This window comes from Equus caballus, chromosome 9 (genome assembly GCF_041296265.1).
Source record: "Equus caballus isolate H_3958 breed thoroughbred chromosome 9, TB-T2T, whole genome shotgun sequence".
Taxonomy (NCBI): domain Eukaryota; kingdom Metazoa; phylum Chordata; class Mammalia; order Perissodactyla; family Equidae; genus Equus; species Equus caballus.
The window spans coordinates 97,358,109-97,371,118 of record NC_091692.1 but is presented as its reverse complement, the minus strand read 5'-3'; the positions used below and the strand labels follow the sequence as shown (position 1 = coordinate 97,371,118).

The 13,010-nt window shown below is 55.0% G+C and overlaps 1 protein-coding gene across 9 annotated transcripts in view; it reads left to right on the top strand.

Annotated features, from left to right (window-relative positions):
- Positions 1-13,010, top strand: part of TOP1MT (DNA topoisomerase I mitochondrial) — a 35,667-nt gene that overhangs the window by 15,287 nt on the left and 7,370 nt on the right. For all 9 annotated transcript variants that reach the window (XM_070221344.1, XM_070221347.1, XM_070221348.1 and 6 more), the window contains 10 exons: positions 756-877; positions 3,003-3,125; positions 3,680-3,867; positions 4,687-4,831; positions 5,194-5,337; positions 5,554-5,739; positions 8,163-8,231; positions 8,529-8,643; positions 9,306-9,433; positions 9,959-10,053. In XM_070221344.1, coding sequence (XP_070077445.1) covers positions 756-877; positions 3,003-3,125; positions 3,680-3,867; positions 4,687-4,831; positions 5,194-5,337; positions 5,554-5,739; positions 8,163-8,231; positions 8,529-8,643; positions 9,306-9,433; positions 9,959-10,053 — 1,315 coding nt within the window. The remainder of the gene's footprint in view (positions 1-755; positions 878-3,002; positions 3,126-3,679; positions 3,868-4,686; positions 4,832-5,193; positions 5,338-5,553; positions 5,740-8,162; positions 8,232-8,528; positions 8,644-9,305; positions 9,434-9,958; positions 10,054-13,010) is intronic.

The window sequence follows — 13,010 nt, the reverse complement described above, 5'->3', positions numbered from 1 at the left end:
ATGAATACCCCACCCCCACAGTTACGTTCCCGCTGCTTAACCGCCTGTTCGTCGTTGGCACGCCTCTTTAATCCCTGCTGATTTTAGAATAAAATGTAGAAAATAGTTGGGCAAAGAGGTGAAGATGTGTAAAAGGTCACAACACCTACAGTTATTCATGTTTTCTACTTTGAAGACTAACTTTTATTTTGCTTATAATTATGTGGAAATTTGTGTGTTTTAAAATCGCAGGGGGCCAGCCCCCTGGCCGAGTGGTTAAGTTCGCGCGCTCCGCTGTGGTGGCCCAGGGTTTCGCCGGTTTGGATCCTGGGCGCGGACATGGCACCACTCATCAGGCCACACTGAGGCGGTGTCCCACATGCCACGACTAGAAGGACCCACAACTAAAATATACAACTATGTACCGAGGGGCTTTGGGGAGAAAAAGGAAAAATGAAATCTTTAAAATTGTTCTTGAACCATAAGTTTCCATGTAAGTGTGGTAGCAAAATAAAATGTTACAGCAGGAAGAATGTGAATAATGGTGGCCACAGAACGCAAAGCTCCAGCACCTACTCGAGGATGCTTACAGTGGCCACCCAGACACAGGGGCACCAATCTTTTTAAATTTAGAATGTGCTTCTGAGCTTTAAAAAACTAGAATGCCTTGCTCTTGGTTCAATATGTAATACAGTGTGATTTAAAAGAGCAGAGTTATGCAGGCTGGGCGTGGGGCAGGGTGGCTCCTACATCAGCACATCTTCTCATGTCCCCAGGAAAGCCCGTGAAGTTGAGCTTAGCAGCCGAGGAGGTTGCCACGTTTTATGGGAAAATGTTGGATCATGAATATACAACAAAAGAAGTTTTCCAAAATAATTTCTTCAGTGACTGGCGGAAGGTACGTGCTGTGGGCAGCGCGACAGCTGTCCTGGACCCCACACCAGGGCCAGGTGCCGTCAGCTGCTGCCTCTTGTGGCCTGACTGAGCTCTTGCTGGCCACCCTCTTTTCTCAGATGGCCTAGTGCTCTGTCGACATTGCCCTGCCCGGCCTCTCCTCTCTCAGGAGCCGCTGGAGAGGCAGGCAGAGGGAGCGAGCCAGATTTGTCTTGACCTTGCCCCAGGTACAGCTGCAAGGACAGGGATGGCTCTCAGAAGGAGAGATGGCAGGAGGCCAGCAGTGGCACCTTCTGGCCCTCAGGAAACAAACATTTGGCAGGAAGTTCTTTGAAGATAAGGTGCTATGTTAAGGCTGTTTTCTTATTTTAGAAAATTGAGTTAGGCATGAGTCTGCACTAATCTTGGCAAACAGCTCAATCGAGTTTCCCATGTGCATGCACCCTTGGGACTCCACACAGAGAATGGCAGAACGCTCCAAGGCCCTTCCCAGGACCTCTTTCAGCGTGACACCAGCGCAGTCCATCCCAGGGTGCTGGCTGTTGCTGGCATGCTCCACTGTGGGCACACACACCACGTGTCCATTTCTCCATCGTCGGGCATCTGGGTCCTTTCTGGGTTTTGGTTGTCACAAGGGAAGCTGCCAAGGACATTCTGGCCCAGGTCGTTGTGTGGACTCGAGCACTGACCTCTTCGCAGGGACCAAGGGTGGGAGGCTGGGTCACAGGCTGTCTGTGTCTGGCTGTACTGGAAAGCGCCATGCAGTGTTCCCCCGCGCCTGTCCACGTGCATTCTCAGCATGTGTGCGGGGTTGCAGAGGGCCTGCGGTGTCAACCAGGCTGGGGAGCGCGGTGGTCTCACTGTGGCTTGACCTTGCTTTTCCCTAATGACCAGAGATGGGGGCATCTTCTTGTGTGCTTATTTTCCCATTTCCTTTTGTGAACTTATGTTCATTAAAAAATTGAGTTGCTGGCATATTCCTTACTGGTCTGTAGGAGTTTTTCGTGATGTCTTCTGGATGCAGGTTCTCTGTCAGATGCATGGAGTGTGAATCTTGTCCCGCAGTCTGTGGCCGTCTCACCTTCTCTCTTTGGATGAAGAGAAAAGTTTCATTGGTCAGTTCAGTTTAGCAGTGTTTGATCAAAGATATGATTTGTGAATATTTTCTTCCAGTCTGTGGCTTATGTTTTCATTTTCTTAACAGTGTCTTTTGAAGGTCAGGAGTTTTAAATGTTGGGAAGTCTCATGTATTCTTTTTTGTAGTAAATTGTGTTTTGGTGTCATGTCGAGGAACCTTTGCCTTAACCTGAGACCGCAGAGGTTTTTCTGAGCTGTTTTCTTGAAGTTTTAAAGTTTCAGTTTTTATTGTAGGTTTGTGTGCACTTAGGTCAACACCTGAGCTGATTTGGGTTGCTGTGAGGTGCAGCCCGGAGCGCCTTCTCTGCATGTGGTGTCTTACGGTCCCGCACCGCTTGTTGAAGGCCCTGCTTTCCTGTCCGTCCACACCTGGGTCTGTCTGGACTCTGCTCCTCGGCCTCGATGCCAGCACCACACTGCCCTCGTGCCTGCAGCTCTGGGGGAAGGCTTGAGTCTGGTTGTGCTGGTTGTCTAGCTTTGTTCTTCTGTCAGTGCTTCTTTCAGTCACTGACAGCGATGAAGGCAGAGGTGCACAGATGCAGGTCTGCAATACATCTGTGTAACAGTGGTGCAAAGTGGGCAGGACCTGAATAGTGAGTGAGGGACGCCGTCAGTCCTGTCCACGTGTCCACAGTCCACATGCAGCCTGGGTGGGGGCTGTTCTTCAGAGGAGGCCACGTGGGCCAGCTCAGAAAGCCACCAGGAGGAAGCTCAGGACCTTGGCTCACCACCTGCCCTCTTGCCTGAAAAGCCGCTCTTGGTGGGATGGCTGTGGAGGCTGTTAGTTCAGTGGGGTGGCCTTGGCGCTGTCTGCCCAGAGTCCGTTCCTCCTCCTCCTGGGATGTCACGACTGTCCCTGTGGAATGGGCCCCTAGCTGGGGGGGGAGGTTGGGAAAGGGTCCCTGACACCCACGTGAGTGATGTCGGCATTCCAATCATGAACATGCCTGCTTTAGGTGATGAAAGTGTGTACATCTGTGGTTTTGGTGCAGGAAATGACAGCAGAAGAGAGGAAAATCATCAAGCACCTGGACAAGTGTGACTTCACAGAGATCCACAGATACTTTGTGGACAAGACTGCAGCCCGGAAAGCCCTGTCCAGGGAGGAGAAACAGGTCAGACTGCGTGGGCCCCGAGCAGCCGCTCCAGGCCCAGTCAGGCTCCTGGGGCCTTAGGGCGCGGGGTTGCTGGTGTGCACGTGGCCTCACGTGCAGGCTGAATAAACGACCGCATTATCTCATAAAGCTGTTTCCTATGGGGTTCTTCTAGACGAGGGTCCCCTGAGAAGATGGAGTTCAGGGGCCTCAATCATTCTGTTCTATCGCTTTCGAGTTATGTGTCTCTAAATCGGTTTAAGAAGTACTTCAGTGTTCCCAGAGCACGGGTGACAATAAGCCCGCTGTGGGAAACAGTGGGATAAATATTTACCCTCAGTGATGACAGTGGATTCAGGACGGCTGTGGGTGTGAGGGTGTGGCACCAGGGTACCCTGCTCTGCGCTCTAGGCTGTCCTCGCTGGGCCCTCCCAGGCTCCTGTGGAGAGCAAAGGGACTTTGACGAGTCTGCCTAACCCCCCAAAAGTGGGACCAAGTCCTGGGGTAACCACATGGCATTTAGGTTTGTTCTGTCTCTTCACCACTAATGTCTATGTACTATTTTGTTAATTCAGAAGTTAAAAGAAGAGGCAGAAAAGCTTCAGCAAGAGTTTGGCTACTGTACTCTAGATGGGCACCGAGAAAAAATAGGCAATTTCAAGACGGAGCCCCCCGGGTTGTTCCGGGGCCGCGGTGACCACCCCAAGATGGGGATGCTGAAGAGGAGAATCCTGCCAGAGGACGTGACCATCAACTGCAGCAGGTGTGGGGGGCGCTGCAGGACACGGCCCGGAGGGGAGCGCCGGAACCTGGATGCTTCGGGCCGTTCGCATGCCTCTGGGAGAGTGGGGTACATGGCAGGTGTGTCACTGTAACCCCACGCCTCCAGCCGGCTCTGTGAGCTGGGGGCAGGGCCCCCTTTCCTGCCAGCTGATGAGTTCTGCTGCAGCCTGTGCGTTGACTGACCCTCATTGCTCCACCGCATGCTTGAGATTTTACCCCACCAAGAAAGTTTGTCCTATTTGCAACGTTTTTTTTCCATATCTCAGATTTTTAGGGTAGTCCAATAACGTGTGACGGTTTCGAACTTACTGGAAGAAAGTTCTAGCAAGTACAGGGTGGATCACGCACTCTGTTGGTAGTTTCTATTACGTTAGCTGCAGGTGGCGTGGGGTGAGGGGCAGGCCCAGGCAGAGGGCTCCCCACAGGCCAGTGCTGTGAGGAGCCTGGCAGCAGCTGGTGTCCCTCCAGAGCTGCTGAGGCTCCTGGGGACACCTGAGGCCTCTTGGGGATGCCGTCCTGTCTCCACAGGGGCAGTGGGCAGCTGCATTACATGGCAGGCTCTGAGTGAGCCGTCACACTCCCGCGATGAGGGAGCTGAAAGAAGCGGCGGAGGCAGCAGTGGGGGGCGAGGGCTGGGGAGCTGGGCGGGCGGCCCGGAGCTGAGACTCAGGCCGAGACCTGCCCTGGGCCGCCGTGGCCGTGTGGCTGGGTGCCAGCAGTCACCCAGAGAGGGTCATTTTGCTCATATTTCAGAGAACAAGGTCTTGAAATTCTTACGTTTGGGTCACTTCTGCTGCAGGGACTCAAAGATACCCAAGCCCCCAGCAGGTCACCAGTGGAAGGAGGTGCGCTCTGATAACACGGTCACGTGGCTGGCGTCGTGGACGGAGAACATCCAGAACTCCATCAAGTACGTCATGCTGAACCCAAGCTCGAAGCTGAAGGTGAGGACGGCTGGCGGCGCCTCCCTCCCAGGGAGCCCCTCCTGGGCTCCAGAGCTCGGTGTCCACTCAGGAGGGTGGATGAGGAGACCGACACCTTCTCTAGCCTTTGGCAAGGATTTCCCTGAAATTGGTAGGAATTAACGAGCCAATTTTGAAGTCATACTGTGCTTAGTGGTCGCGTTCATGCTAAAATTTACGTTCATGCTAAATTTTGCTGAGTTTAGACTCTGCTCGCCAGCACTGCCCCTGCCCAGCAAAGCTGCAGACGGGAGGGTCGGGGGGTCTCCGTGGATTCGGGGGTGGAGCCGATGGTGTCTCCTTATCTCACAGGGTTTCTTGTGCTACTTACTCTCTTTGTTTAGGGGGAGAAAGATTGGCAAAAGTATGAAGTAGCTCGACGCTTGAAAGGGGTTGTGGATGAGATCCGTTCTCAGTATCGGGCAGATTGGAAGTCTCGAGAAATGAAGAAGAGGCAGTGCGCGGTGGCCCTTTATTTCATCGATAAGGTGCGGTGGCCCCTGGCTTCTCGGCTGCTGTGCATACAGACGCTCCAGTCACAAAGACCCAGGTGGTTGGGCAGCTGTGGGGACAGCGGGACTTCGTGTCCTGAGCTGTAACCTTGGGCTGATAGAGGGGCGTGTGTGTGCCTGCTCGTGTGTGCCCGCATGTGCGCGTGCCTGTGTACACACACCACACCCCTGACTGGGCCCACCCCTGACCAGCTGGCGCTGAGAGCCGGGAATGAGAAGGAAGAGGGTGAGACGGCAGACACGGTGGGTTGTTGCTCCCTCCGCGTGGAGCACATCCAGCTGTACCCAGAGGCCGACGGCTGCCAGCACGTTGTGGAATTGGACTTCCTGGGAAAGGACTCGATCCGCTACTACAACAGAGTGCCCGTGGAGAAGCCTGTGAGTGCCCGCGTGCGCTCAGCGGCCGGGTTCAGGGAGGGAAGCAGTCTTGTACCTCTGTATTCGCCCTTTAGCTCTGGACCTTCTTCTCGTTTTTCTCTTCAAGTCTTCAGGGAGTGTGAGAGACACGCAGCAGGAGCACACGGCCTGTTTGCCAGATCTGTCCTGCTTGGAGGCAAGGCCTGCTGTGTGTGAGAGGCTCGTCTAGGATGGAGGGGCTTTCTCCTCGTTGTGATCCTCTGGGTGGTACACTCGGGTTAGGTGTGAACGCCAACATAGGCTGAACTAGACCCCTCTCTCTAGGCGTCAGCTTCGTCATTCGCTCTTCTGGTGTTTGCGTTAGCCAGGGCCCCCGGAACAGGTACCACAACACGCAGCTCTGGAGGCCAGGGTCCCGAGACCAGGGTGTTGGCAGGGTCACGTGCTCTCTGAGACTCTGGGGAGAATCCTTCCATTCTCCCCTGGTGTCTGGAGGTGGTTGTCCATCCTTGGCATCTTGGCTCGTGGCTGCATCTCTCCAGTCTGTGGCTGCATCACTCCAGTCTCTGGGTGTGCAATGACGTGGCCGTCTTCTCTCTGTGTGTCTGTGTTTCTCCTCTTCTTACAAGGACACAGTCATGTTGGATTTAGGGCCCACCCTACCCCACTGTGACCTCATCTTAACTAATTACATCTCCAAAGACCCCTATTTCTGAAGAAGGTCATATTCTGAGGCCCTGGGAAGGACATGAATTTGGGGGGGACACTGTTCACCCCAGTACACCTGTGAAGGGTCTCCTGGCCCGGGGCCATGCAGCTCACTGTGGTATCCTGTGGTGCCCCCGGTCTCCTCTCTAAACGATGTGGTCCAGGGGTCGAGCCTGCTGGCTGACCACCGAGCCCGCAGCGCCTGGGCTGGCCCACGTTGGTGGGGGGAGGGATGAGGTCTGGAAGGATGGGTAAGTTTCTGGTCTGCAGAGGGATTTGAATGAAGAGAAATTGGAATTTGGGGAATATCCTCTCCTCCTGGAATGGTGTTCCCGAGAGTGGCAAGTCGCCCTGGCTCCTGTCTGGGTGGGCACCATGCTGTAGCAACACAGAAGAGACCCAGCCCTGGCGCCGGCACCTTACAAGCACACACAGCAGCCGGGGCTGGGCCACCTGAGAACGGAGTGGGAGGTGTGGGGAGACAGTCGAGGGCGGCAGGGACGCAGCTGCTTGGGAGGCAGTGATCCAGCAGAGCCCTGCGTGCCAGGGCCTCTGAGCGGGCGGCTCTGGAATCTGTTCTCGGTCAATACCGAGTAGGATGGCGACAGGCTAGGGGAAGAGAGGCTCAGGGCCACGTTGGAGAGGAGTCAAAGCGGGAGGGGAGTCAGGTCTGTCTGCACACGGGGTATCAGGCGACCGTGTAAGATGGTACTGAGGCAGGTTTCCTAACAGAAGGTCCTCACACCGTGCCTCCATTCGGGCTGCAAGGCAAAACCCCACAAACTGGGTGCCTCACAGACAGCAGGATTTATTTCTCACGTTCTGGAGGCTGGAGCCTGAGATCGGGGGCCGGCCTGGCCGTGTCCTGTGAGGGCCCCCTTCCCGGCTCATAGCCGTGCCTTCTCTCTGTGTCCTCACATGGTGGGAGAGCGAGGGAGCGCTCTGGGGGTCTCTTTTATAAGCCACTAATCCCACTCGCAAGTCTGCCACCTCTGCTGGTGGTTGGGAGAGCTGGAGGACATGGTGCCTGGGCCTCCTGCCATGTCTGCTGAGCGTGAGGGCTGTCTCGGTCACTTTGTAGCTGGTCGCCTGGTGTCCAGCCAAGTGAGGCATATTTGGAGCTGCATGGGATGTCCCCAGTGGTGGTGAGCAGCATAGCTGGCTGAAGAGACAGGGTCTAGGCCGATGTGAACCGTGAGGATGTTTGCCCGCCCCCAGAGGGACTGAAAAAAGTGAGGGTGTGCAGCGTGCGCACGGCCTGCGCAGAGCTTCTCCCAGTAGGACTGCCTCTTCGCGAGGGCGTGAGTTCCCTCTCTTGGAAGTGGCCGGTAGAGGGAAATGGGACAAAAGGGCCTTCCATGAAGGTCCCCTGAGGCCCTGTGGTATCAAGTGAGTCTGACCATGTCACCAGCACAGGCCCTGGACTCAGGGTCGCCTGGAGGAAGCCCAGCTTTGATGTTGGAGGAAGGAGCCAGGGGCGTGGGGAGGGAGAGACAGCGCCAGTCTCGTGACCACAGCACTGAGATGTACTGAGTGGCCCACGGGAGAGGTCGCGCGTTCAGACCACCTTCCTAAAAGAAAACCCGTCGCTGGTCTCCAGATTCTAGTCGCGCAGATGTCCCTTTAGGTCCTTCATTTAATTCTTCTGTTTCCTCCAGAACAGGCTGTTTCTCTCTTTTGCACATGTGAGCCTTTTTAAAGGCTCTGTTGGGCTGAAGGTCTTCTTTGTGTCCCAGGTGTACAAGAATTTGCAGCTGTTTATGGAGAACAAGAGCCGTGGGGACGACCTCTTTGACAGACTGACCGTAAGTCTGTGTGTTTTCAAAAGCAGTGTTGATGGGGGTGACCCAGGGACTGCCAGTGCTGCACGGCCTGCTCGTGTCCAGAACGGCCGGTCTGATGAGATGGGAAGAGTGTGAGCACCGAGTTAGCATGTCATTTTGCTCAAGAAGGTTGAGGGTCTCCTTGTCCTAATCACCAGCTAAAATCCCCCATCATTTCTTCCTTCTGGAAGCACAAGGCAGGGAGGCTGGGAAGAATGTTAGAAACTGTCCCCAGAGGAAACCACATCCCTAGACCCACCTTTCTTCCCCCGTGTTTAGACTACTAGCCTCAACAAGCACCTTCAGGACTTGATGGACGGCCTGACTGCCAAAGTGTTCCGCACCTACAATGCCAGCGTCACCTTGCAGGAGCAGCTGCGAGCCCTGACCAGAGGTGAGCTTGGCCCCACCTGTTCTGGGGAGAACAGGCCCTGGTCATGGGCTGGTGCTGTGTGGCCGGTGTCCAGGGGAGGAGTAGAGACCACCTGGCCCCAGGGGACACTCCAGGTTTGGATGGAGTCAGAGGTCAGGGAAGTGCTCGTCTGAGCTGTGAGTGGCCTTCAGGACCCCAGACATCTTCTATAGGATGTGTCTTACCTGCAGGGCCCACTGCTCCTGGCTCTGGCCAGCGGCCTCTCTGGGGGCCACCTCTGCTCAGCACCCCCTTCTTCAATGCGTCAACCCCACAGCCACACAGTTAGGCTTCGCCCCATCTATCGTCTGCTTCTCAGCAGAGTCGGTTTTGAAGACCCTGCCCAGCTCTGCACGTCCCCATCGTGTGTTGGAACCCTCTCCCCGCCAGCTTCTGACCTACTGCCCGGCTGTCCAAGCTCAGCCTGTCTCTGGGCCTCCGCTGGAGGCTCCTGGGTGCTGTCCTGACTCCCCTGTGGTGGTGGTCCCCAGCTGTGCTCCTGGTCTGTGGGCCCCTTGGACAGGTTGCCTACCTCTGACGCTCAGTCTTGTCCACAGAGTCAAGGTCCTCAGTGAGGGGAAGGACTCTCACATGAAGTGTTGTCCTGTGGCCACTACTTTGTAACAAACTCTCCTGTTTTTCAGCTGAAGACAGTGTAGCTGCGAAGATTCTGTCTTACAACCGAGCAAACCGAGCTGTGGCCATTCTCTGCAACCATCAGCGGGCAACTCCCAAGACCTTCGAGAAGTCGATGCAGAATCTCCAGTTGAAGGCATGCAGTTGACGCGGCAGCTCACCGTGGGAGGGCCTCTGGGTGCCAGCCACTGCGGGCTCCATCGCCAGGCTCCCCCTGCCCTGCCCTCCCAAATGCCTTGTTCACAGGCCAGGGCCACGTGGCCAGCAGAGGGGTTCCAGGCCAATCAGGGCTGCCCAGGGCCAGGTGTTGGCTTCTCTGAGGGGAGAACTGCCTAGGGGCTCCAGAGGCTGTCCTGGCTCGGCCTCTGGTGCAGAAAGGCCTCTAGTCCAGGAAGGAGGTCAGTGGAGCAGGGGCTAGGGTCTCGCTGGAGCAGGTGGTACATTTAGGGCCTTCTCCTTACCCTGTCCCCTGGCCACAGAGTGACTGGTCAGGGTCGGCCCTCCAGTACCCCTACTAGGCAAGCAGGTGCCCGTGGGGATTCAGGGCCTGCTCAGCTGGGCCCTTTCAGGGCGTAGGGGCCAGCAGGTTGTGGATGGTGGTCCCTGGGGCTGGGCCAGGTAGGGACGGGAGCAGCCCCGACGGGGCCCTCTTCCTCTGCAGATTGAGGCGAAGAAGAAGCAGGTGGCGGAGGCCAAGGCGGAGCTGAAGCAGGCTCGGGCCGGCCACAAATGCAGAGGGGACGACAGGTCCAGAAGGTGAGTGTCCTGAGGGCGCAGGCCGTTGAGTCAGGGCTGGCCGGGAGCTTTAGTTTTTCCTCTTGCCAATTCTGTGGGTTTCTTTTCAGTCATTACTTTGTGATTTTTAAAAATACAGACCATGTTATTTGTGCAAAGAAGTGAGGCTACGGAAGTGCCCGAGGAGAAGCGTGGCCCGGCCTCCACCGTGCCCCGTCAGCAGTGGGCTCGCCCCCGTGCTTGGCGCAGGCGAGCTCCGGCCCGGTGCTGCTGGCTCTGTTAGCGGCTTGGTTGAGATGTGATTTTTGTGACAGCCGGTTCACCTGCTTGCTCTGTACAAGTGGTTTTGGCGCATTCACAGAGTTGTGCAACCATCATCAGCATGGATTTTAGAACATTTCCGTCACCTCAGAAGCAAGCCTCATGTCCTGAGCACTCCCCCCACTGCCCTCCCCCACTGCCCTCCCCCGGCTCCTGGACATTGCACACAGGTGGAGGTGTGCCATACGTGGACTCTGTGTCTGGCTTCTTTGAGGCAGCAGAACGTTGTGAAGGTTCATCCACGCTGTAGTGCGCGTTGGCCTCACTCCTTGTTGCCGATATTCGTTCTCTTGTCTCGATAGACGGCGTGTTGTCTGTCCGTCCATCAGTTGCTGGATATTTGCGTGGTCTCCACTTCTTGGCTTTTGTGGGTAAGGCTGCTGTGAGCACTCAGGTGTTTGTTTCTGTGTGTTTCTGTTTGGCACCTCCCTGGGAGCGGAGTTGCTGGGTCACTTGACACCTCCAGGTTGGACATTTTCAGAAGGCCCCAGGCTGGCTTCCACAGCAGCTGTGCATTCTGCGTTCTCACCACGGGGTGTGAGCTTCTGGTTTCTCCTCCTCGCCAGCACTTTACTTAGTCCCTTGTTGGGCGGGAGGTGGGCTCTCATTGTGGGTGGTTTGCGTCTCCCTGAAGGCTGAGGAGATGGAGCATCTTCCACATGCTTATTGGCTATTTGTACGTCGTCTCTGGAGGAATGTCTCTCCAGGTCCTTTGCCCATTTTCCAGTTCATCATCTTTTTACTGTTGGGTTGTAAAAGCTCATTATTTATTCCTGCTACAAGTCCCTTTTCAAATATGTGATTTGAAAATACTTTCTCCCGTCCTGTGGGTTGTCTTTTCACTTTCTTGGTGGAGTCCTTGGAAGCACAAAATTTTTAAATTTTGGTGAGTGCAATTTATTTTTTTGTTGTTGCTATTCTTTAGTGCTCTGTCTGATAAAGCTTTGCCTGACCCAAGGTCCTGTGGTGTATTCCTAAGTTTTCTCATAAGAGTGTTAGAGTTTTAGCTCTTACATTTAGGTCGTTATCCATCTTGAGTTAAGGTTTATACCTGGTGTGAGGTAGGGGTCCACCTTCGTTCTTTTGCATGTGGATCTCTTGCTGTCCCAGCACCATTTGCTGAAAGACTGTTTTCCCCACTGAGTGGCCCCGGCTCCCTGTGGAAGATCAGTTGGTTGGAGGTGTTTGGGTTTCTTTCTGGACTCTCAGTTCCGTTCATGTTCACGTCTGTGCTGGTGCTGGTACCACTGAGTCTTGGGTGCTGTAAGTTTTGAAATGGGGAAGTGTGAGCCGTCCAATTTTGTTTTCCTCTTTACAGACTGTTTTGGCTATTCAGGGGCCCTTGAAGTTCCACATGAATTGTAGGCTCAGCTTGTCACTTTCTGCCGGGAAGCCAGCACGGGCTCTGATAGGGGTTGCGTTGACTCTGTAGATCGAGCCTCCTGCTCTGTGAACACTAGGATGTCCTTTAGATATTTAGTGCTTTAGTTTCTTTCAACAAAGTTGTAGAGTATAAGTTTTGCACCTTTCTTTGGTTAAATTTATTCTGTAAGTGTTTTATTGTTTGCTGCTGTTCTAAATGGAATTGTTTTCTTAATTTCGTTTGGATTGCTCATTGCTAGCTTTGTTGGAAGTCTCCAGGACCATCCCTGGTTCAGTGATCCACTAGGAGGATCCCCAGGACCGCTCACATTGATTATAGGGCAAGAACACCCGGCAGTGGGCCCGGGCACGCCAGGTGCCAGCTCCCGAGTCCTCTCCCAGCACCCCAGGTGCTCCGGGCAGTTCAGATGCCTCAGCTGCACCTTTCTGATTTCAGAGATCATTACTGCTGCCCCCCAACCCCTGCAGGCACCAGGATTTTAGGGGGTTTTCCTTCGTGGTTACAAAATCAGTGTTCACATTCAGTCATCGTGACTTTACATTTCTTCACTTATCCTTATTCCTCCCTGAGACCTTTTGTCTGGGTTTTGTGTATGAGAGATTGAAAGCATTTCCACAGAAAAGTGTTTCTGTATACCTGAGCCAGAAAGACCCCATATCCAGCGATTGGGCAGGACGGACTCCTGGATTGTCGTGCAAGTTCTAAGTGGGTTTATGTAACGTCCAAGAGTGTGGGTTTGTTTGCTCCTGCTGATCCTGCGAGCAGCCGAGATCACATGAGCTGCATCCCACATCTGCCTGCCCCGCTGGGTGTGAGCACCGGGCACCTAGGAGCGTGGAGTCCGGCCCTGCCCCCACCGCTGCAGACTGCGCTGACCGCCAGGTCTCAGGACGAGCCTCGAGACATCCCTGGGGGTGTGTGACTGTCCCTGTGATGTGCCCTCCCGGTGTCAGAAGTGCACCACAGTCGCGCTTGATTTCCGATGGCCCCGTCAGCAAACAGGCTTCATCACGGGGGCATCTGCAGGTGACCCTGCTGGTCCAGCCACAGCCATGATGTCTGCCCAGTTTAGGGCCCTACGCAGAGCTGTCCTGAATCTGCAGGAGTCCCTGGGTCTGAGGCCTGGTCCTGGAGCCTTCGGTCCAGCTCCCCTGTGCTGAGGCTGAAACTCCCGTAGCTCACGGGGTCGGGTTTTTGCTCAGAACCCGGTCCAGACCATGTGTCTCTGAATTCACGATTCCAAGGGGACCAGCGGCTTTCCTTCTGCAGCCCC